Genomic DNA, 25,124 nt, shown 5'->3' with positions numbered 1-25,124 from the left:
CACCTGTTTGCCACTGAGCACCTTTGCACTGTGTGTCCTATTTCTGATCCTTGTACCAAAGGGCTGACAAATCTCCCTGCAGAGAAAGAGGAGGTGAATACCCCCTGTAGCTTCATGAGAGCTGCCAAGAGCATTTCCTTCTCTTCCCCAAGGATTCTGCCCACGCCACCTTCCCAGTTCCAGCCAGCTGAGATGCTGGGAGCACGTGCCAGGAAACCAAACGTGCCCCAATTACCTCGAGAAGCTCAAGAGAAGCTCAAGAGAACGACTCATTCATGATGTGACTTCTCTAGCCATGACAGATTTTAGTCAAGGTATGAGTGTTTCCCATTGCCTGAGGCTTAAGCTGTACATGAGTGAACAAAACATGTGGCCCAGTGACTCATCACTAAATAAAGAGGGTAACAGCTGGACACTGGCACCCCTTTAGGACACTCACCATGAATGAAGTAGCCCTGCTCCTGCCAGATGAGAAAGGCGTCTCCCACTGCTGAGAATATGAGTCCTGCTAGGATGCGACTGGCACTCCGGTGTGACACTAAGAAGTTAATTCCATGAGCGAGAAGGAAAACCCACAGGCAGAAGATGGGCAGACATTTGATGAGGGCACTGAACCAGGAGGGGCTGGAAGTTGGCAGCCAGAGAACAAAATAGACACAAGTGGCTTTAAAGAAGGGCACCAGTTTGGGGCCTTCACTCTTCACCTATAGGAAACAAACATTAGAAAAAGATAAATGAATAGGATCATCAGAAGCATCAGTGGAATAAACTTCATAACAGAACTATCTCCTTCCTTTTGCAGGCTGCTCTTTCATGTGTACTGTTGACTACCAGCATATCTACCCCAAGAGAGACTGGTTGAATGTGACCATGATCCTCAGCCTAGAACTTTGTGACCCCCTCTGCTGAAAACACTTCTCAGCTGGCAGGACGGGTTTTGGGTGGTGGAGATGGAGGAAGTTTTAGATACCTTTTCTCTTTATTTGTTCTACTGAAAACATGTAGGCCATCAGTCAAACACCTCTGGCAGTCCTTGCCACCTCTCTTGTGTTTAAACTAACCTCTTTGATACAACTCCTTTCCAGAAGCTGAGAAAATGTCACACTCCCCAGGAATATCCCAGCAGCAAACAAGACAATAAAAGTGCAAATCTTCCATCCCATTTTGGCAAATTCTCTTGCTTAGGCAGTTGCAGATCACCCTGAGGATACAACCTCTCTTCTCATCTCTCCTGCCCTGTAGCTTCATGCCTGGACATTGCTGTTGGCATCGCCATGTGACTTCAGAGCTTACCACATCAACCTCCCAGGTGAGGATGTCACTTCCTCAGCTGAGTAATATCAACATCAATCACATGTTGCTTTGTCCTAGCATTACACTAATAATATAGCACCCAGATTGCAGGAAACATTTTGACTCAGGGCTCTACTGTGTATATCCAGACACAAATATGCAGCATGAGCACCAGGCTACTCACAACAAAGCCACAGCAGAGGCAGGGCACAGAGCTACAGACTCCACAGGCTGGGTCTGCTCTCAACATACGCTTGGCTGAGACCACTCTGGTCAGTGGTAAGAAATACTGCATACACCTGCCCCCCTGCCATACTTCTGCATTTCAGTGCAGGTGAGGAAAACCCTGAATGAGAAACGAAGCTATGATTTTATTTTCTCCTGGAGTGCAGCTGAGGGCCCAAACAAGGAGCAAAGGAAGAGTTTGCCTCATGTGCCTGCCCTTAGGAGTCTTTTAGGAGGCCTGTTTCCTCCTGCATCTAAGGCAGTACAACCTCCAAAGCTCCCCTGCAAACAGGCGTTCACTCTCAATCTTCTCATTACCTTGGGTCAAGCAAGATTTAGTTGCTTAGTACCACGACTTCCCACTACTCATGGCCAAAGCACACAGAGGCCTCACACACTGGAGAAGAACACAGGAGAAAATTTAGAGGCGTCAGAGCTGGGTTGACACTTCAAAGTTCCTCAGAACCCAAACATCCATGTCTGACACTCTCAGGTTGCTTGTCTCACACAAGGAGCCCATGCTCCAAAAACCTGCAAAAGAAACATCAGTCTTTTTTTCCCAATGTATGGGATGCTCCCTGCATCGTGTGGCATTGCCATGACACAAACCCAGCAGCTACCTTTCTTTGATGCAGTGTGCTTCATTGCAGATACCTAGAATGGCTGAAGACTGCACAGCAAGTATCTCCATGCTTACGGTGCTCAGTTAATAAAGCCTAAACTCATCAACGTTCAGGAGCTTTTACAAACACAAGCAAAGGGAGTCTGGTGAAGCTGGAAGACAGAGGCAAAGGCAGTGAAGAGCATCTTCACATGCAGTGTCTTAAAAGGGAATGCAATCTCTAAAGTAGGAAGACCTAAATAAAGGGCATCCCAAGAAGACTGCTTTCAAAATCGTGCTCGCATCCGATAGAAATTTCCCCAGCATATCAGCCGTTTCTTAGCAGTAAGGTATTTCATTATTCCTGTATACATTATTCATAGGCTATTGCCAACACAGTTTTTAAACACTCCATTAAACAACCAGGCTACACAATTCACTCACAAAAGGACATCAGCAAGCCATTAACTTTCTTGTATTGCATGGGGAGCCCGTCGTGGCTCCTCTACTTAGGCTGCCTAAATTAATCACCATTTACCACTTCTTGTCTGCATTCCTTGGGAGAATTCTGGCAGCAAATAGCAAATGAACTTGAAATAAAAGTCATAAAAGCCCATGTAGTCTCACAGCACTGAGGCTGTCCAGGAACCATTAAGTATCACAGGGGGAAGAGTGGAGCCAAGTTTCCCCCATCTTCCCATCTTCAGACCCAGCACCTTGCCCTTCTAAAGTGACACATCAGACTATCCAAAGCCAGTGCCTGGTTCCAGCTCTGCCTCCCCCCCCCCCCCCCGTTAAAAACATAGTTGATCACATTCATCCTCTCACAGTTGCAGACAATAGATGACAGCACTTCTAGCAGGGTTTCCTCCTCTCCCCCACCAGTTGTGGAGGATCTCCACCATGCTGTAATGAACCCAAGATCTTCAGCACAGAAAACTAACAACCTCCAGAGCTACAAAGTGCAAAAGAATTTGCAAAATCAGCAGTGCTCCAGGTCCCTGTAATGGTCTCAGCTAAGGTGGGTAATTTTGTACCTCTGAAGACAAGGATATAGTTCAACTTCTGCCTTGGTTGCAAAATATCACAGAGGCACTGTTAGAAGCATACAGGAGAGTATCTGGGTTAATAAACACAGGAAATTTTTAATACCTCATATTAAGAGAAAAACACCTGCTAGGAGCAGTTACCATTACAATCACAGCTTGTCCTCCCCTGTGTGCACGCATGATGAGACAGGTTTTTAATTACACTTGTAATTTTCCCCAGGAATCTTGCCTTACTGAATATAAGATATGCACTTGTACCAAAAGATTATGTTTGCCTAGTGAACTTAAATTGCTATTTTTTACTATTTGAATGTGAATTTTCCATGCCCAGCCAGCATAATTTTAAAATAATGGTTTGTATTGTTTGTATTATTTCCATCCTAATAATAAGGAATTTTTCAGGCATAAGGGGTCAGATTCCAGTCTCAGCAACTCACCCGTAACCGGAAAATTTAGTGTTAACGGAGTCCTCTTATAAAAATAACCTCATATATCTGGAAGGGCTACAGCCTTCTCAACATTAACACTTTATTCCTCAACACTTTTCCTACAAGTATACTTGTAGAAAAGAGTTATTTCCAGACATGCCCTTGCCCATTACTGAATGCTGCAGCTCAGTGGAGCCCTGTTGTAGCTCTGACCAAAATGGGTGCCTCAGGAGGGACACCACTCGCTGAGACAGAGGTACCTGTGCAGCTGAGGGCTGGGCAGTACATCCTGCCAGGATGGTGTGGCACTGGAAATCCTTGGGAGAAATCTCCCAAGAAAAGCTGAGGTAACCAGAGGGTGAGGCTGGGGGATTTCCCTCTCTTTGGTCACATGGCTAAGCCTCAGGAAGAGATGATAGGGCAACTTGCCACCTGGAGGACAACTCAAGGCTGGTTATTGGGAAATTATGTACCAACTTGAGTGGAGGCTGTGGCTTGAGGAAAGCCAAGCACAACCCATGACTGGACTTGCCTGTACCTCAGGGAAGGGAACATTTCTTGGCCACGTGGATAAATTGCATCAAACCACCCATCTCCTTTGCAGCTGTGTCTCAGAGATGGAATGTGAGATAGGGCTGTGCCATGGCATTGGAAAAGCAAGCACTTCATGCAAGTGACAAGATAGCTTCTGCTAATGTATGTAATTGTCACAGCTTTAAGCTGGGTTTTGCCATTTAGTTACAAATTCTGCGTCCACTGCTAATATGCTCCCTGCTGAAATGCAGTACAGAACACATCTTGAATACAATGACAAGACAGTATTTCCAAGTTTTGAATTTCTAAACTGAGCAAAACTTAGGGCATTTTCCTAATTGCTATGACTACTAAGTTTCTTAGAGTCTTTAAAAATTAGTTTAAATTGCTGTAAAGCCACTATCTCTGTGGAATTACAGTGAAAGTATAATTTATTAAATTATCTGTATCCAATGAAATCAAATTTAACCCTCCAAGACTTAGGCAGAAGGAGTTGTGCCCTGGCTCTCACCAAGACATTTTGGACCAGATGACCTCCAGAGGTCCCTTCCAACATCAACCAGTCTGTGATTCTGTGATCTTCAAACAGAACATGGCACTGGCACATGGCAGGTCTCTGGAGGCTCAGAGCTTGGATATCTACCTCCCTACTAGGGATTCACGGGTTGACAGTACCCCCTTCTAGTTTTGTGTGTTCTCATTCTGCTCCTGTTCGAAATATTGCTCTTTTCCTTGTTGTTGTTGTTGTTCAACAGTGACAGATGACACTATCACACAAGTATTCCAAGCATGTTGTGATTTGTTATTGGTGTAAGACATCTTGAGAGGTTAAGCTAGCCAATGAAGAAATACAGTTAGAGGAAAAGTGGCAGACCTGAAGAAGTAACTCCAGGTAATAAGGACTGACAAAAGTAATGCTCTTCTCTCTGCAAGTCCCCTGAATCAGCCTGCACATAAAATGAGTATACAGCCTCTTCCAGACACCAGCTGTATGCCAACCTGCTGCAGGGATATGGCTCATGCCCACTGGGCTGTGAAATGCTGCTTTCCAGGAAAAGCATTTTAAAAAATAACACCCCAGCTATTCCACTGAGCAGCACTTGAGCACAACTGTGCGCACTGGCAAAAAAAGCTGGGCCTTTGTCCTCCATCCATCCCTCCCTGCCGCCTTGCCTGGCCAGGTACCATTTTTATATATCCATAGCTCAACTGTTTCTCCTGGCTTTTGGCATCCTGAATTGCAGATCCTACCTTCGTTCTGCCCTACTGTGACAATAGCTCTTAACCCCAGTTGTGTGCCGATAAATATTCACATAGCTTTGTTGCCATGTATTACGCTGCCACTGCAAGCCCATAGCTCGTGTCTCTCATTCCCCAGAATATGTGGCTCTTTGCAAGGCACTGACAATCCTCTGTGCAACGAGTCACAGAGCGAGCTGCTTCAGCCAGCGGATGGACCACAACTGGGACAAAGTGTATGTATGTGCAACAGGCTCCTACCTACAGAGCAACAGGGAATCAACACAATTCCCCATGAGGCTGAGCCTACAGAAAAAGCCATCTTTGTGCTTAACCAAAATGAGAAGAACATAAGCAGAAGCCTGCGTGTGCACAGATCCTAGCCAGAGGCAGCAGATTTTCCCCTGAATTAAACAACCTTTCAGCTTTCGCTGAACCAAGGAGGAACATAGCAGTGCTGGGCGATTTCTGGCCACAAACCCGCATGAGCTGACTGAAGAGCCGCCATCCTCCTGAGCTTACTTGCACATTCCCACCTTTGCCTAGACAGTGCAGCCCCAAGACTTCTGAATGCATACACACTGAAACTGATACAACAGAGGGAATTTTTAGGCAAGGGACCAGATGTGTGTGTGATAGGGAGGATTCAGCTGTTTGGTACCCAGATTCACCACTGACACCTTCCCTATCCTGGCTGGACATGGGCCATCACAATGACCAGCTCTGGCATGGACGCTTGCTCGGCCACAGACCCAAGGCCCCAGTGGCCACTTTGGCTGCTCAGCTCTGCATCCCTCCTGGGCAGCTTGCAAAAGTGAGAGAGGAGGAGATGGATGAGACAGATGAGACATAAAGGGGCCATGCAGTCAGCATTTCTTGCTCCATAGGGTTGCTGAAATATCAGGGCTGGGTGGGACAGCCCTAGCTGGTACACTCCAGTGAGGGCAAGGTGAATGCAAAGCACCTCACCTCCAACTCTGCTCTCCTGCAGGAGTAAACAAGCTCCTGGGGAAGAACCAATTCCCCTTTGTTGCCACAAGTTGTTTGTGAATAAAATTCTGAGAAAAAGTGCTTGTTTATGGAGGGTGGGAAGGAGTTACTGAACCAGCCAATCAACCTGCCTGAAATACTGTGTTGGTGCAACATATTTGTGCAATTAGTAAGAGAGTTTATGTTTGTGTTGGAGGTGCCACGGGCCAGGCATACCAGGACAGATGGCTCCTAAACAGGCTCCACATGCTGCAGGAAATTCAGGGTAATAAATAAACCCTCCTCCCTTCAAGTGGACGCAAGACTGTAGAAGCTTAATCTAAAATGGACTTGTAAAATTGGTAATAAATCACCCAGAAGATGGTACATGATTTGCTTCTGGGGGAACGTGCGTGCTGATAACCCTGTCTCCATCGTGCCTATGCCATGCAATGAGTTTCACCAGGCCTCTCAGTGTTTTACAGCAGCTGCTGGCACTCCCCAGCACATCTCAGGGCCTCCATTTCCCCAACAAGGGTAATGCAGTGAAATTCAGCTCGTGCTCAGCTGTCCAGCCAGGCCTAGTCGCAAGTGGTCAAAAAATTGTGGTTTTGTCTGACAGGAGAGCCTCTGTCACTCAGCATGAGCCAGAAGGAACAGGGCTCAGCCTGAACCCTTCCCACCTGCAAAAGGACCATCCTCCCAGCTTGGCTGCATGCAGCAGGAACAGTGGGTCCGCGGCAGCTCTTCCACCCCGAGGGTCTCTTCAAGTCCTCCTGCAAAACTGGGCTAGTTCCTTGGCTTCTCTCATCCCTCCCCCTACCCAACAGCCTCGGTACTCTCTTCCTCCCTCCAGTTAAGCAAAGTAAGCTCCAGCTGCACTTCCCAGCTTTGCTCCACAATAGACTGACACAGAGTTGACAGCTAGAAATCCTCGACTTCTTTTTCTTAAGACCAATGTATGGCTATTTGCCAGAAAAATACAATTAAAAATTTGGCACAGGCCCTCACAGTCCTTGGGTGGTGAATTCAGCTATATTGCTGCACAAGTTCTTGGCATCAGAAAAGCTGCCCTTTGGTGGAGGCATTCGGGAGCAGGCCGTGGATGAGGATTAATCAAACTGGCATCTAACAAGGGCCCCTGTGCAGGGCTGGGCTGCTACACACACAGCTGCACAGAGAAATGAGAACCACAACAAAAAATTTCATTTCCAAGCCAAAATCCTGGCTGATTTGCGGTCACATCAACATTCAACCTAATCTCTGGATTAACCATGGTGGGATGAAAATGTATCAGCACCAAGGTTAAAATCTTCCAGACGAGTGTCTTCCCCACAGATGCAGAAAGGAGGGAAGAAATTTGTAGCAGCAGTTTCCTCGCAGCCACGCGGCAGCAGGGCATGTGCCGCCTGGCAGCCAGGCAGCGCTTGCCTGCACCAGCCTCTCCCAGGGGAAACCACAGCTCAAGGCCCCACAGCACAGCAGAGCGCCTGGGCACAGCAGGGGCACGACACTGCCACCCAGCTGAGCAGCAGCAGGCGACTGTCAAGAACAGGACGTTTTGTACCAAGCCATCTGGGGAGCACGTGAGCGAGGCTCATCGTGTCATGGGAGCGCCAGTGATGCGAGATTGCAGACATGGCTGTTTGCAAAGGTCTCCTTCCCTGATGTTTGCTCTCCAAGTGTGGCTTCTCCACCACAGACTGTTGTCTGTCCCTAGCCGTGGACGCTGCCTAAGAGAAGCCTGTGCTACCCCATGCTTTGCCTTAGCCATGCTGTGATCTACCGCCAAACGCCCTGTCTTCTTCTGTGTGGGAGTAAACTTCTGAGGGGGATTGTCTAGGATAGGTTTTAGGAGGAAACTGCACTGAACGCACAATGTATGAAGGACATTTAAACAAATGGCTCAGGAAGGTAAAAGAAGCATTGGACATGCTTTGTGGCCTTCTCCAGAGGACAACAAAATAGCTACAACTGTGAACCCTTGTGCCATGGTCAGGGCAGGACATGAGTGGTAACAGACAACAGGGGCAGGCAGCCTTCACTTCTGCCCTGCCCGCATTGAGGCAGGAGTAGCCAAACAGCCACTCAAGTAGAAATACCAAGACTGCGTTAGCAAAGCTGCAATACAAATACAACAGCATTCCTGTCTTGTCTTCAGGTGCTTAATGAAGAAATTAAAAAACAACAGGTGCTGAGCAGTCACACTGACCACACTCACAGAGCTACTGATGAAGCCAGTTTGGCTTAGTAGCCAATGCAACCTGGGAGCTCTCAGACATCACAGCTTCTGCTGCTATACCCACAAGTTAAAAAAAAAAAAAAAAGCATCTGCAAACACCTGAGATGTAAAATAGTGTGGGAGGAAGTCACAAATAGGAAACTGGAGTCTCACCTTCAGAAGACTCCTTGCAGGAGGCCTTAGAAATGTGAGAGAACAGTCCCATAACAGCCTAAAGTAGAGGCAGGTGGTTCTGGAGCCAAGGAAATAAGCCCCACCACATCAGAGCACTGCCTGCACCACATGGTGGACCAGGACCCAACTCCTGCTTCTTGCCTTTTAAACCATGACATTGCCCAAAGCTATCTTGAGACGCTGGGCCATGAAGTTCCCTCCAGCGGTTAAGGAAGCTAGAGCATCCGTGAAGGTATCTCCTGTACTGAAGAAATCATGTTAGCGTGACTAACTGCGGTCAACGAGCTATGCAGCAGTGTCTCTGGGACCTTCCTCTGCTGTGCAGGACCTACTGCTGTCAGGGCAGGCAGCGAGATACTGCCACACCAGCCAATACCTTGCAAAGTCACTGCGGTGTCTGCTTTTGGCTTTCTGGGACTGCAGGGAAGCCTTCAAGATGGCGAAGCCTTTCTTTAGCAGCTGTTAACTCATAAAAATCAACTTACAAACACATTTCACCCTGAACTAAAGACTCAGCTTGGATGTATGTGGTTTTTGCTAGGGCTTGTTTTGTTGGGATTGGTTTTACTTTCTTCCATTACCAAGCATCATCTGTCCTGTCTACTGGACTGGCATAGGACCACGAGCAAGGCTATTTGAAAAACCTTTTCTTAATCTGCGGTAGTAACGATTGACTATATCCGTAGCAATCCTATAGCCGCCTTCTGAGTACGGTCAGCAATGTACCATTGTCAGTGACCAACAATGTTAAACCAAGAATTCAAATACAGTCCCTGCAAGGCTGTAGGAGCTGTTGTCACAGACTAATGCTTTCAGAGTAGTCCACTGGCTCTCAGAAATGAAAGCAAAAACACAGCATTTGCCTGCCAGCATCTTATCTCAGAGCAAAGATCACTTTTCCCTCCTGGGCTTCCAGATCTTCCTTTCCGCATAGCGGAAAGCAACCCTTTCTGAACATTTCCTTTGCTTTAACACTCACAAAAGAAACCCTTGCAGATGTTTAAAAACCTGAGCCACAACAGGTCTGTCTTGTCATTTTGCTCCTCGGAGCTGCAGTGCTGCCACTGCAAGGGCACGTACCCTTGCTCAGTGAGCAGTCAGGGGAGGCTGCATCCCCTGCTGCTGCCTGGGGTGTCAGGAGGTGCTGTGAAGCCACAGGGAACTTCAGGAGCCAGCCAGCCAGCTAGCCAGCACCCTAAATGCACAGTCAGTAGCTGTCCCAGGCAATTTCTCTCAGGATGGGAAGGGGCAGTTACCTGGCTTCTCACAGTAAAATCCAGATTAAAAATTTCTGCTGCTTATGGAAACGTCTCCACAACCCATCCTGGGAACGGTTTCCAGGCTATAAACACACACACTCAGGAGACTTGTCATTATTTATAATCACACTCTTCTGTGAAAGAGAATGCAGATTTCTGTTACCCAGGAAGAAGTGTTAGGTTTTACGTTGCTCAAAGCATTATCTAGGTAGTAGCAGTGAGGGATCTGCATTTAGAGTGTTCTGTCCCCAGGGCTGAAATCAACCTTTTGCCTTCACTCTCCCATCTCCAGCCTTATCTGCAGCCCACAACCCACTGCAACATTTATGTACTCGTTGGAGGGCCTCAGCCACCCTGTCGTTTGGCTGCAGCAGGGGGATCTATGGGAGAATGGATGCTGAGGGAAAACAGGCACTTGGCAAAGCTCTGCCCTGCCACATGCTGTTTTGCTGATAGGGACTGGTTATTTGGGAGGCAAGGCAAGCCCTTCCGTCCAGAAGCAACTTCAAGACCTCATCCTACCGACCAGCTATGGGGAATAATGCAGGACTAAATGAAGAGCATTGCAGGCACCGGTGCTGTCACAGCCCTTTATGATAACAGCTAAGGAGCCATCGGGTAGCAGAAAAAGCAGGCGGCATGACAGGCTGTACCAGCCCTACCAGCCATTCCTAAAGACATGCCGAGGGTGAAACCACCTCCGGCACCCAAAAGGCACTTTTGCAGCTCACCTTTCTGGCTCACCCAACAGATTGTGCACACCTGGCAGGTAAGGTTTTTGCAAAAGCAGCAGGAAGGCAGAACTGAGAGAGGTGGCTGCCAGTGGCTGGGAAAGCTGGCAGCTTTACATAACAGACTTTCACAATATGAATCCTCACAAGGAACTGCAATACGATCAGCAAAATCTGGAAAAAACTAGCAGGGCTGTGCTGGGAAACCCAGGAGGGACAGCTCAGCTTCTCTTGTGCCTAAAGGAAAGCTGAATGAGAAGTTCTATCTGCATATCATGTCCTGCAGGCTGAAAGCTTTGAAATGCTAAGTTTGTGAAGCACTATGAGAATTAGGAGGAAAAATAGCAATGTACCCCAATAAAAATGTGTATTTAGAGAGGGGCCATTCTGGTACCTTACTGAAAAGCAGCAGCTCTCCTCACATTATGGGACCAATATGCTTTATGAGACAGGTGTATATAAGGTCAAAGTATGACAGTGGAGTCAACAGATTTTATTTCCATTATCTATTCTTGTGCCAAGATGTTCTGACCTGGGCAGGTCAGTATGAGACACAAATCACATGACGATAAATTGGACTTTCCCACGCAATCTCAACACTGGTGGAGCGGGCAAGTGCAAACACTACCCTGCGCAAACACTACCCCACATGCTCCCAGGATTCATGCTAAGATATCAAGGGTTTTATTTGCAAAACCCCTGCTCTAATCAGGCTGCGTATACAAATGCGGACCATGCTCACGAATGAGCACGCAGCTGCTTACCAGTGTTATGCCCTTTATATTGAGGGTGCAAGTCCACAGATCCATGGGAGATTAGCCCAGTGGAAACTTCACAATTAAAGTGATAAACTTGTCATCACACTTTTATACCAGGGTTCCAGGCAAAAGCCATGAAACTTCCTTAGTTTCTCTTGCAATGGAGCACAAGTCAGCACTGCTATCGATTTATGCCGTAACAAAAACTGAAGGACACAAGCAAAGAGGGATATAGTAGCCAAGCTATTGTCTCAGCCAGCACAAGCCTACTTCTGCTGAAGCCATGGGAGACAAAATGGCTCACGTAAGGCTGAGGATCTGCCTGGTGTGTCTAGTATGTGCTGAAAAATGTGAAGCTGGCTTAACATTAAACTTACCCTCAGTCTCAAGCAATGATTCAATCAGAGGCTACTTGCAGCTAGTAGAAATGCACTTATATTGATACATAATGGGAAATGTAATGCCTGATGCCAACTGGCAGCATCTGTCTCCAAAGCTGGTGTCTGGTGAGGAGCAAAAAAAGAAACCTCACCATGCAAACTTCAATGTTTGTTGTCCCAAGGCCAATTCAGTAACATGGCTAGTCTCATCTCCCCTCAGTCTTGGAAAGTACTTGGCATGTTTAGCAGTAATCTACAGGAATTCGTTTTTTGGGAGAAAGTGTAGCCTGCTGGTAGACAAAAAGACATTTCCATAAGCTCACAGCAAGGTGAATCAAAACAGCCACCATCCTCATGAGCTAGCAGATTTGCAACACAAGAGTCTGCCTGCAACATCAAATTAACACAAGGGACACAAGCTACACTTAGTTAGAGAAAAAACACGTTTTTGTGCAGTTCTGGGTCAGAGGCTGTGGTGCGAACCCCTGGACACTCTGCAGGTATCTGAAATCCTTCCCACCCTAGCACACTTCAAGTCATCCAGGAAAGCTCTCACCTAGTCCATCTGTCACCTTTCAGCTCTGGTGGCATGTCATCTCCTAGACACGATTTTCTGCTCCGTGTCACCTGGATACTTGTTCACCTTCAGCAGTACAAGGAGGGCTGCTCTAGACTGACACACTTGTCATACAGAAACCTGTCATTAGCTTAAAGGCTGTTTGGATTATGGCAGTTTAAGAATGGATATAGGAAGGGCACAAGCGGGCTAGAAGAAGTAATAACCTTCATTTGGGCATGCTGCAGTAAGCAAAACCTACATCTCCATTGTAATGATGAATCTAATGGGCGTCAGGTGACATAAGGGCAGCAGAAAAAATAAGTGCTAATATAATAGCCACTTAGGCCTCTGGGAAGGAATGGAGTTACATAACTGATCTTTTTTCTGTTCAAGAGTTTTTCCACATGCTAGCAGAAGACGGGTTCCAGATGCCATCTTTTTCTAAGAGTCTAATTTCACTGGAGTTATTATTTCCTCAGTATTATGTAGTTACCCACAGAGAAAGATAACTTTGGCTTTTCTGTCACACTCAGTTTATTTTGGAAATAGATGCTTGAACAGGAAAAGAGAACAGAAGAAATGCGTCTGTCCATTCAGAGGAATTGTGTTAAGTACAGGCTTCTGAACTGGACCCATAATCTTAATGCAGAAAGCACACTTTAAACAACGGACGCATGTGACTTGAGTGATATACTTGAGTTAATGAAGCTTTTAATCTACAGCACTGCCTGCAGCAGGAGTCGGCACAAACTGCTTAATGCAACCACACTGGGACTGGGAGGAGCGTGAGAGAAGCCCACACTTTCTACTCTCCAATTTCAGTTCAATTTCAACTACCCATATCTAAGCCCATCCTCACACAGCAACAGCTACAGCAAAGAATGTTGATGTCATAGCAAGAATATGCAAGTTCAGTCTGAAAAAATAAATTGTGGCATGTAACACTATGCCTGGGCTCTAGCTGGCATAAATCAGCACAGCCTTTTGCTCAGCAGGACCAAAGCTTTTAGGTTTCTCCCAAAAGGCGTGACTGACAAACATTACTAAGATTCAGCTAAGCTTACCTAAGATAACGATTCCCTCCCTTATTTCATCAAGTTCAGATGCTTAGAAATCTTTTCTATAATTTATTGAAATTTATTTGGGGTTTATACAAATCAATTTTTTCCATAATCATCTACGTGGTATATAAATGTGCCTCGTGTCCACAAGCCTCCTGCGTAGTAAAATCCCAGTTTGTGATGTATTTAAGTAATGGGCAAAATTACAATGAAAGCAACAATGTTACTTATAAACAAAGACAAGTAAAATTAACCTCTCTATACTGTAAGAGTTACTTCTTATTTAGATGGTTGCTAACACTAATGATTAATGCAGAAATAATACATCCTGTATTTAAGAAGAAAAGGCTGAAATACTTCAAAGTGTGATCTGGCCTTCTGGTTTTGAACAGCAGTGTGACAATTGTGGGGTACACGTTTTATAATAAACCTTTAAAACTATGCTTAGACCTACTACTGCTACAGTTGCCCATAGCACAGTCTCTAAGCAATGTGATTTACATCAGGTTTCTATACTTGCCTCAATCAGTGTGGCTTGGCCCCTCTTCAGAAACTCAAATGATACTCACCCAATTCTCCAGCCCTATTCAATGTTTGTCACTGGTGAGTACGCTTCCAGATCATATCTTTCAAGGTTTTTGCCCAGTTTTTGTAAGTGACCTTCATACTTCCTCATAGTGACATCCTGCATCTACCCAGGGGGTCAACAAGGGCTGTTCTCTGAAGGGTTGCTGGCTGCTTCCCACCTAGGGGGGACAGGGCCAAGGGCTCCACTTCCTTAATGCAGCCAGACAACATATTCTTCCCCAACACTGCTGTCTCTGTTTAAAGATGCATATACATCAGAGGACAAAAGGGAAGGGAGGGGGATTAAGGGATGGTTTCGGGGCAAAAATCTGTCCCAAACAGGGAGTTTCACCTCCCTCCCACACACAGGACTGCGCTAGACCCAGTAGAAGTTAGGTATGGAGGGGATGCTGTAGGGATGAGAGCCCATAGTTCATCTCGCTGAAAAAAAGACACACCAATATCATCTACAACTGCCCCCCAAAAGAGACCTATTCTCAGCTAATTAACGTATTTGTATTTCCCATGCTCTGCTTTCCTCAAGGTGCTGTGAAGCCCTATACTAAGTTTAGCCCTATCTTTAGGGGGGAAAAAAGGTCCTTTTGAGCAAGGAGCATTATGCAAACGCCAGAATGACTGTGCATCTCCAGGCTCATGTCCTGCACGCTTGTGGCCCTTGCAATCATGCTGCCTCCTGTGCAGAAAGGTTCTTAGGGCAAGGACTGTCTCCCACAAGCTCACACTAAAAACTGCTTAACCAATGGAGGGGGATGGGACGGGGATGACAAGGGGAGGGTGGACGATGACAAAACAGAACAAAAATCACTAACGAGGCTGTCTCAGAAAGGACTTGTATTAAGATGGGACCAGTGATGGCTGAACAAGAAGGGAATTAAACCTCACATACCCTGAAGTAAATGCACCGTTTATTAATACGGCTGTCCAACCGCAGGCTCTCAGCCCACACTGCTTTGTGCAGAAAAAAACAGCTCTTGATCAGAGCAGTATCAAGAATAACAGTTTTTAAGAAGGATGCTCCTGCTTGCCTAGCAGAGTAAGCAGTGAAAGCTTCCCTTCAAGGTGACTTCCAACCACAGTGAGCATTGCCCACCAGCTGGAACAGGTTCGGCAGACAACCTCATCTTCTCTGCCACAGCCCAGCACCACGCAAGTCTAGACTCTGGCATCAGCAGGACCCCAGAGCCTCATCCCAGCTGAGGACCTGGTGTAATACGTTAAAAGGTATTTTGGCCCCAGACTTGTTTATTTGTGGGCATGCTGCCCCCTCAGCACATCTGAATTGTGCGGCACCAGAGACAACAGGTTGGCTAGCTCTGCACAGTGCTGCGGGTTCTCCTTGCACATGGGGCAGACATGCCAGCCCCCCCAGGCCACAATCCACAACTGGCAGCCAGCACAAACAAGCAGTCCTATAGCTGCAGTCTCTCCCTAGCTTCCTCTCCACAGTCCACACCTTCTTGCGTGGTTTCTTCCAGCTATCAGTTGTACAGCAGACCTGGAGCTCAGGGTTTCTGACTCTTTCTTACAAAACTGTCTTGAAGTAGAGGAGGAGGCACACAACCTGCTTTCCTGTATAAGTAGTTGGGACTATCTGCTGCAGTTGTGTACAAAGGCCGTTGCTTTGAAAATGGGAAGCAAAATCATGTCGCTCTCAGCTGTGCTCTTCCAGGGTCTTCCCCACTGAGGCGGATGTGGCAGTGTACCAACAGAGGACATATACTGCAGACAAATTCCTCTGGCTAATTTGATGATGCCTCAGATGCTGCCTCCATGGAGAGTGCCCCCATCATGTGTCACAGCAGCAATAGCCATGCTGGCTCTGAACATCTGGCTTGTCTATGCAGCAAAAGGCAGTGTGGTAAGAGATAAGGGCTGGGCCCCATGGGTAGCACCTAGCTGGGGCCAGATCAATTGCCCACTGCTGTTCCCTTCAGCAAGTGACTTGCCAGAGGGAGCCCCCCGGCCATACAACCAGCCTGCTTCTTGCCCCCTGCCCCAGCTGGCACCTGTGCAAGGGCCACACGGTGTTCCCCTTCCGGGCAGGGCACGCTGCTGTATGACACCCTTCCCACTGCCCTGCACAGCCTGCAGCACAGCTGCTGCCGGAGCAGTACAGTGCACTCCTCTGGAGGAACAGCAATGTGAAAACCCACTGAAGGCGATGTGCAAAGACCTCCTCCTTAACAGGCTGAAGGCTTGCAGGTTTTTTTTTATGAGCTCTTTGGAGGACCAGACGCCCTCTCCTCCCACCTCTACAGCTGTGGTAAACAGCTGCAGCGCTGGTCACAGCTCTTGGTCACCTCATCCCTCCAGCTCTCTGCAGCTTCACACCTGTGTTAACTTGCCTTTGGAGAAGCAAAGAGTCAGTACATCAGGGAGGAAGCCAGAGCAGTGCTTTGTTATGTGTCAAAAGGGCAAGCGAAGAAGGCAGGGTGTTTTGTTTTTTTTTGGGGGGGGGGGGGGGGCGGGGGGAAGGGAAGTGTGTGTGTCATTTTCCTTCCCAAGTTCCCTTCCTAAAGTGTAATTTCCCATGTAGGTAAAGCCTTCTGTCCTGAACTATGTACACCCCTCCCAACACATACTCATGCTGGATTTGTGAGTTAATAACGGGGAAGTCACCAGGTTTATACGTGCAGGAGGGGATGCAGCGCACTGGCTATTAACCAAAATATTTCAAAAGGGGACGGGGACGGACCCCCGGGAAGCAGGGTGCCAGCACTCCCCAGGGGCTGCAGCGGAGCACCCGGGGCACCACCGCGAGCCGCTCCCGCGACGCGCGTGCCTGCTGGGGCACCGGAGAGGCCCCTGGCTCCGGCGGGGTACACCCCGGCAGCACCCCGGCAGCACGCCTAAGGCGCAGCGCCGCCGCCGCTCTGCCCGGCGGGCGCTCTGGCTTCTGTCGACGCTGAAGCGCAGCCCCGTCTCCCTGCAGGGCCGGGCCAGGTACCGCCGCCGGGAGCCCCAGCGGCCCGGCAGTGCCGCACGCTCCCCGACACCCCGGCCGGGCGGCGGGGACCGCACGACTGCCCGGGGGCCCATGACCGCCGCCGCGGCAGGCAGGGGACGCGGCCCCCGGCGCCGGGAGCGCCGAGCCAGCCGCTGAGGGGCCGGCGGGGGTCGCCCGGCGCGGCAAGGTCTGCCCGGCCGGGCGGGCGACGCAAGCCGCAGCCAACGCCGCTGCCCGGGCGGTGAAGCCGCCCCCGGCGGGGGCTGGGGGCGCGCGGGGCCGGCGCAGCTGCGCGCAGCCGAGGGGCACGGGCAGGGGCTGCGGCGCCGGGGGCGCACACGGGCACGCGGGGCGGAGGGTCCCGGTCCACGGTCGCTGCTTCGCGCCCCGGGCGCGCGCGGGCAGCGGCGAGAGGCGGCGGCTGAGCAGCCACCGGCCCCGGGGACCGGGTAGGGGGCAGCGGCGCGTCGGGGGGGGAAGGCACCGTCTGGGAGAGCGCCGCTGCCGGCGGCCGTGGGAGGGGGCGCGGGTCCCGCTCCCCCTGCCCGCCGTGCGGCGAGACTTACCACGGTGACAGGGGACACCATGACGGCGGCGGCTGTTGTTGGCGGCGGCGGCAGCTGCTGTTGTTGTTGTTGTTGTTGTTGTTGTTGTTGGCGGCTGCTGCTGAGCCGTGCCGCCGTGCCGCTGCCCTACCGGCCGGCCTGCCTGCCGGGGCGCTTTTTTAGGCAGCAGTGACGTCACCGGCGAGGGGGCCCCCGCGGCAAATGCACTGCGGGGAGTGAGGGGGACGGCCCCGCCCCGGGGGGGCGGGCGGGCGGGCGGGCAGGCCTGCCGGCCGGCCGGTCGGTCGGTCGGTCAGTCAGTCAGTCAGTCAGTCAGTCAGTCAGGCGGAGACGTGGCCCGCTCGGGCCCTGGCGGCACTGTCCGCCTCCCGGCGGGGGCGGCCGCAGCGGCGCTACGGTCTGCGGGGTCCGGGGGGAAGCGCGGGGCCGCGCCGGTCCTTGCGAGCCGCTGCTGCAGCGCACTGCTGGGCCCGGGGGTGGCGCGGGGGCTTCCTCCGGCGCAGCCCGTGTCGGAGCGGGGCCGTTGCGCTCCGGTGCGGCGGTAGCGGGGCTCGCTGCTCCGGCCGCTCGAGAAAAGCGCCGGCCCGTTTACCTCAAGGGCCTGCCAGCCTGTCCAGGGGTGCCGGCGGCCCGGCCTGCCGCCCGCTCGCCGGCCACCGGCCCGCCCCGCCCCGGCGGGGGCGAGGGGCCGGGCCGCGTCCTTCGCCGCGGTGCCGGCGGGCCCTGGCGGGGGTGAGGGGCAGCGCGCCCGCCCCGCCCGGCCCCCTCACACACGTGCCCCTCGAGCAGCCCCCCGCGCCCTGCCGCCCTGGCTCCCCCTCGGCTCCTCGCCACCCCCTACCTCCCCCCCTCTCCAGGGCCGTCCCGGCTCGCCGTTGCCCCCGTAACGCTTCCCGCTGCCCCCGCCCCGGGTCCCGCGGCCCCCGCCGGGCCGCTGCTGGCCCCGCCCCCCGCGGCCCCGGGCCCCCGCCAGCACCGGGCCGCACCGCCCGCCTCTCCAGAGCCGTCCTCCCGCCGAGGCCGTCCGGAGGCTGCAGAGGCGTTAGCGCTGGCACAGGGACGGGGCGAGGGACGTCTAATGTGGGGCACTAGAGAGTGGGACGCAGCAGCTTTGGCGTGTTGAAGTGACCCGGGAGCTACCTTCGCTCTGTTCTTACTTGGGATTTAATTTTTAAGGATGCAGGAAACCACTTGATCTTGCTCAAAAGTTTCACTTCATAACAAAACAAACAGGTATTTAAATAGGTGATTAAGTAATCTGCTATTTGCAGCCTGAGCAAAAGTCATGTTCAGTATTTATCGTATCAAGGGAAAATTTTCTTTTATAAAGTAAAAAAAAAAATCTTGGCAATTCTTCTGCAGCCTTTGTGCGATAGATTAGTATCGTGTTTCCGAGGACGAAATGTATACCAACAGCAAGCAGTCCCAAGATGCTACACAGGCAACCCGGTTTATATCAGCAGAGACGCGTGTGTGAATAGGGCAGCGTCTGGCCCATCACTGTGCAATGGGACTGGGGCGGTGGTCGCCGCGACCTCTTTTGGTCGCTTGCCAACCTGAGGGGGATTTCTACCCAAAAAAAAAGAAACTGCAAATCTGCACTATCAGACCAGAGAGGCATTGCAGTGAAATCTGTGACAAGTAAGCCTCAGTCAGATCAAAGCAAACTGTTCTCTGCACAACAAAGACCTGTGTGGCCACAGCCAAGGGACTGAGTGCTGTTCTTACTATTTCACTTAAAACAGTTCATAGGGCAGTAACATTTTCATTAAGCAAGGAGAGAAGGATAAGCTTTCCCTTTTTTGGTGGGAGCTAGGTGAACCAGAGAATGGGAAGAAATTTCACAGCTCTTGACAACGAAGGCTTTCCCCTGATGAAATCAAGGAGGACAATCCCTAGCAGAAGCAGCACAAGGAAACAGAGATATGCAGATGTCCAAGGATGCAGTTAATTTGATACCCTACAGGAATCTTGAGGAGGACCAATGAGCTCTCAGAACCTGGCTTCCTAATTGCTTTTGAAAATCCTTCTGGGAGCTTGGTTATGTCTTGTCATTTAAATACCTCAAAGAAAAATCTGCTCCTTGGTCCTTAGCCGAACTCTTTGTTTGCTTATCCTGGCCTTTATTTAAGTGATGAGCCAGGCTGCACACTGGGTAGGGGAATGTTTGCATTTGGGTATTGTCTCCAGTACTCCGAAGGCGGGAGATGATATCAGGATGGATGCGGCTTTGCGTTCATTCTTTTTTTTCTGATGACATACCTGTCTTCAGCGGTTACCAGCTGAAGCTTTGCCTGGTCTCGCAAGTGAGGTATGTCTCTGTGTCATCGGTACATTCAGAACATGTTAACACTTCAGGGTGGGTTTTCAATGCTGCATTATTAGCTCAAAGAAACCTATCAGAGAATTGGCCTGGAAGAGGGCATGGTAGTTATTGGAGCTGTAGTAACCTGACGTTGTTCGTTTCAGGTTTTCAAAAGTGACCAGTGGCTTTCAGTGAACGGTCTAGGTACCTTAAATACCTATTTTTCAGAAAGCATTTTCAGAAATTCTGCTCTGTTCTCTTTTACAGCAGCCCACCATAATTTGCAGTATCCAAAGTCACTGATCACCTCTTGTCTGTGAGCAACAGGGATATTCTGATTTACTCTAAAATCAGTCTGAGTCACAAATGAGTTCAGATAAAGTTTTTTACCACTGTGTTTATTTAAAGCCAATCACTGGTTCCATTTCCCAGAGGAAAAAACTGCCGGCACTGTCAGTAAGCAATATATTGATTTTAAATCAGCAAGACTGCCATTGATCTTAGTAGCTATTTATTGCACATGTTCCCAGCAGCCACTTTCTAATGGAATTTTAACAATTCAGTAGGGTCACTTGAAGGTCTCAAGGAAGCAAGGGAAAAATTAATCTCTTGCAGGAAACACCTCCCTAAGACAGTACCTTCACTCTCAGTTGTAAGACAGAGTGGTGTACTTCTTGAGTTTTGGTGAATTCTAATGGTTAATTTTCAAGAAATACATAGTTTTTATTTTATTCAACTTGTCCTGGCAATATATACACAGTTTCATCTCTGTCTTCTTATATATCCGAGCTGCTGATGGTGGGAGGCTGGGTATATACAAAGCAAATATGCCTAGCCTCTTGGCTTCTTCTAAGGCTCTGCAGCCATTCGCTGCTGTCAGCTTCAGGACAGAGGAACGCTTAGTCTGGCGCAGTACATCTACCCTTACATTAGAAACGCCACTATAAGAACTAGTCGAGATATGCCTCTCTTTCTGCTTTATTTCCTCTAGAACAAGGTGTTTTTCATTTGAGTTAAATGTTGCACCAGAAGGGACAATTTTTTGTTTGGGTACACCATTTCCAATGGTTTAACAGGAAACAACACACAAAACATTCTTCTCTGACAAAAACTACATTTGTTACCAATCTTGCTCCATTTTCTCGCATTTGAGCTCAGCTCTAAAGTGTCGCACAGGTACATGGGCAAAGATGGGTGGAGTAGGAAGTGAATAATTGTAAAGTATTTAAGAAAAATGCTAGTTTATCATAAAACTGAAAGGGATAGTGCTTGATTAGGGGCTGGAGGAGGTGGCCAATGTATGCGCTGAGTTGGGCTGGTGCCCTGCCTTTGGAGCCAGAAGAGCTTTGGCCAGCTCCATGCCACCACTGCTTTCTGTTTTGAAGTTGCTGCACATGCAGTGGTGCCTGTGAGGACCATTGTGTCCCTGTGCCCCTCAGGCAGGTGTCCTTGTCCCTATCTGGTTGGCTGGGTTTGCTGAAAATGCACAACAAATGGCACCGCAGGCCACAGAGACCCTCACTGATGTCTGTGGCCTCAGGTATGCCTGAGGGAAGATGTTAAGTGCCAGACCTACTGAAACGGTTCCTGAGATTTCTGCAGATAGCACAACCGAACTTTTCTCTACCTCTTATGCATGCATAATGCTCATAACCTAAAAGCTATAAGTGACATAAGCACTTGACAGGTACCTGTAATTGTAGCCAAGACTTGACTTGCAAGAGTTTTGTGGTTGTATTTATTTGCCTACTACAGACTGCAACATAATCCAGTGGATAACAAAGGACAGGGGCAAACAAGCACCTTGAATAAGTGGTGGCTTCCATCACTTGCAAACCTCTACTGCCTGGCATTGAGCTGAACCTGGCAGGTGTTCTGAGCCGCTCTGGCACGCTTCTTACATGTTACTGCAAGGACCAGAAGAATGATATGATTGTGTGAGGTTTCCTAGGTCCTTTTGGGAGGTCTGGATTATATGCTGGGTGGAGGTACCCTATATGACAGGTAGCAAGAGGGCAGGTGGGAGGCAGCACATTCTAGTAAATGAGAATTAAATGGGACCTGGGATTTCAGCCAGGCTCCTTTGCTGACTTGCCGGATGATCATGATTATGTTTCTTATTTTTCACACCAGTCTGCATCAGTAAACAATGATTGACAGCTGTCATCAAATCTGGCTTTTCCCTTACAGCTAAGTCCAACTGGAGCATGCTCCTTTTTTGGAAATCTATCATTTTACCTGCTATTAAGCAAAGCTGTAGTGTCATGGGGTAGTACAGCCCACAGGCAGCTGAAAGTGTGGCTGATGGGCAGGGAAGGCATCTGAAGCAGAGCCCTGCTGTGAATGCAGCAGGGGCTGGAGGCAGGCTGCTCTGGAGCTGGCTGCACTGCTGAATTTCTGGCTAATACCCGGCCAGGGCTTTCTGGACCTTCACAATGGTGCCACAGTTCCCCATCACCATGGAAACCGGTTTTTGAAAAGGCACTAGTTTAAAAAAGTGATCTGAAACCAAAACTTGTGCTTTGTCTTTGTCCCTGGCTCTGGGGTTCCCCTGGGAACACGGGAAGGCTCCTGGGAGTCTGGCCTGCCTCCCTAAAACCCAAACGCAAGTTCCCCTTCATGAGAGAGCCACAGCTGAATCAGCAGCTGATTTTTCCACAGATATAGGCAGAAACCACGAGAGCAGTTAAGTCAGCAGGAAAGACCCCCAAAATAGCTTGAGAGGAACCAAAACCAGTGGTTTTGTCCTGCCTGTCCCTCCTGCCATTACCTGGCCCACCAGGTAGGTCATAAAATTGTGTACAGCTCAGACAGGTTCATCTGAGAGTGTTAAAAGACTTCAGGAGACATTTCTTTAAATTGCTTTGTTCTCTACAGCCTTGTCAAGGCTTAGATGGGGAGCAAGCACTGCTGTGCAGTTACTGAAGGAACAGGGTAACAGTATGGGGGGGGTCCCCCTATGTATGTGCTCAGCGCTCCCAGCTGCTGGGCCTTTCACAGTCTAATTCAAACACAGCAGGGACAAGGGTAACCAAAAGGCTTTTACTTTCCATGTGTGGGCTATAAAAAGGTCCTTATTGAAAATGGCTTTGTCTTGGAGCCTGCAGGTCAGACCTAGATGTGTTCAGCCATGCCAGCTGTGAGAGAAAAATAAACAAACGGGATTTTAAGGGCTCTCACTGCAAAAATCACACAAGACACTTGCATGTGGGTGCCGGTCCCAGGCTAGACCTGGTAGCATAGCCCTCATTTTAATGGTCAGTACAGTCATTGCCCAACATTAAAGAATCATGCCTGAATCTTGACACTAACACTGTCACCTGGGAATCACAAAGCACGGACAATGTGTATTTTCAGCTCAGGAGGCATCACTGGAACATAAAAGCCCTTTGCAGAAGTTCTGTGAGGGCAGGAGCTTCTCCCCCTGCCATCCCTGCTCCCTTCCTTGATTTCATCATGGTGCCCATGTAACATTCTGTGGTGCTCTGCTGCATTAAAAAGAAAAAACTGAGGGCTGGAGAAGTTCAGGAGGGGGTAACAAGCAGGCTGAGGTGCAAAAAGGAGGGACGCAAACTTTGCACTAGAGGAAATTCTCACTTAACTACCTTTCTGGGCTGAGTTAAAGAAGCCTTACACAGGGCATACCCCACTTGCAGCCCTTGCAGACACCTAATTAGCAGGTGCCAGGGTCCAGGATGTGAGTCAGTGTAATTCATTTCCACATACAATTGGCAGAAGGAAGTGAAGACTGCCCTAGGGGAGACCCAGAAAGCCAAGTAATTACGAAGAGCTGGAAAGACAAGGCATAGTGTTTCCTTCTCTGTCTGAAATTTCAGCACCCAAACCCCACTCGCTTGCTGTGTTCTGAAACAATAAATTCATGTTTAGGACAAAAGATGGAGGAGCAGAAATGCTACAGCCCCATACAGTACTGATTCAGTAAAAACAGCAGAACTAAGCAGCTGGGCTTGCTTTTTCCAGCAGACTTAATGCTCCATTACCATGTGGCCATGCTGGATGGCCTGGACCTCTCAAGCCTTTTCACTATCCCTTCCCACTTGCTGTGTGTCCGCAGCTCTGCAAAGAACCTGCAAGAAGCCCAGGGAGAACCGCAAGTGAGTCCACGTGGGGAGGTGCTGTTGCAAGGAGGTGCCTGCTCACGTGCAGAATTATGGTGCGGACCCTGCTCTGGAGCACAGGGGTTATTCCCAGCCCAAATGCCAGAGGCTGCCCCTGGTCCAAGGCCAACACACCATCTCCAGGGCAGGTGGCAACCTGTATGACGTGGTCAGGGACTGCTGCAGAGGACAAAGTCAGTGGTGGGAAGGGCTTTCTGAGCCCCAGGTGCCCACAGGAACCCTTGGACCAAAGGCATGAGCCAACAGCTAACAGCCCATGTAAGGCAGCCTTTGCAGGCCCCTTCCACTCACATTTATTTTTTGGTCCGTTTTGCTTTCTGTCCTTTAGGATTTTCTCTTTTCCTGGGCATGCTGTCAGGCCTGGGGCACTTTGCCAGCAGTGCAGTTCAGCATTGCTGGTCATGCCACGCCTCAGCCTGGGAACTTCTGCTCCCAGTGTGGTTGCTCCAGTCTCCTCTAGCCAGAACTGCATGGGGGCATTTTTCAACAAGCTAATGCAGACATGCACCCATGCAGCCATCCGTGGTGATGCTCGTTGCTCATTCTAATTGGAAGTACATTTGGAAAAGAGAAGTGAGGCAGGATCCGTGTCTGGCCTCTTTCAGAAACTACCAGTGTGCCAACCTATCGGGAGAGTAGCTGAGGATAGCTACTAGCATTGCACTCTTACCTGGAACAGCACTTTTTTGTCTATGAATGTCCTAGATGCTGCAGTATACAGACTTGGGAGGGGCTCCTTTTTCGGCCATACTGCCCTCATACTTCACCTGTTTTAAGTTGCTAAGCTGGAAGGCTTGAACTTGGGCCAGTGTTTCTTTACCATAAATATCTGTGATAGCAGCCTCAAAGGCAATGGTTTTCCCCTTGCTACCCTTAGTGGCTTTTGTTAACATTTAGTATGTTACCAAGCCATTAGACTTCAAAGTAGCATTTGTGGTTCCCACATCTGCACAGGAAGGGCAAATGCTTCAGAGGTCATGAGTCTCCTGATGGGAAGGGAAGATGCCAGTGCCAGTCCTTTCTACCTGGCGCACCAAGGCTTTCCCACAGCTGCCAAGAGCAGAGAGTGAAGGCAAG

At 49.5% G+C, this 25,124-nt stretch overlaps 1 protein-coding gene across 1 annotated transcript in view; it reads right to left on the bottom strand.

Annotated features, from left to right (window-relative positions):
* The window catches only part of TMEM86A (transmembrane protein 86A), a 28,511-nt gene extending 10,676 nt beyond the window's left edge, over window positions 1-17,835 (bottom strand). Inside the window, exons 1-2 of the mRNA XM_055813619.1 lie at window positions 17,604-17,835; window positions 440-704 (exon numbers count right to left, since the gene is read on the bottom strand). Of these exons, the coding sequence (XP_055669594.1) occupies window positions 440-704; window positions 17,604-17,624 (286 nt within the window). The 5' untranslated portion in view covers window positions 17,625-17,835. The remainder of the gene's footprint in view (window positions 1-439; window positions 705-17,603) is intronic.
* Window positions 17,836-25,124: the final 7,289 nt, after the last annotated feature.

Source organism: Falco peregrinus, chromosome 9 (genome assembly GCF_023634155.1).
Source record: "Falco peregrinus isolate bFalPer1 chromosome 9, bFalPer1.pri, whole genome shotgun sequence".
NCBI lineage: Eukaryota > Metazoa > Chordata > Aves > Falconiformes > Falconidae > Falco > Falco peregrinus.
This window is presented reverse-complemented; position numbering and strand designations above follow the sequence as displayed.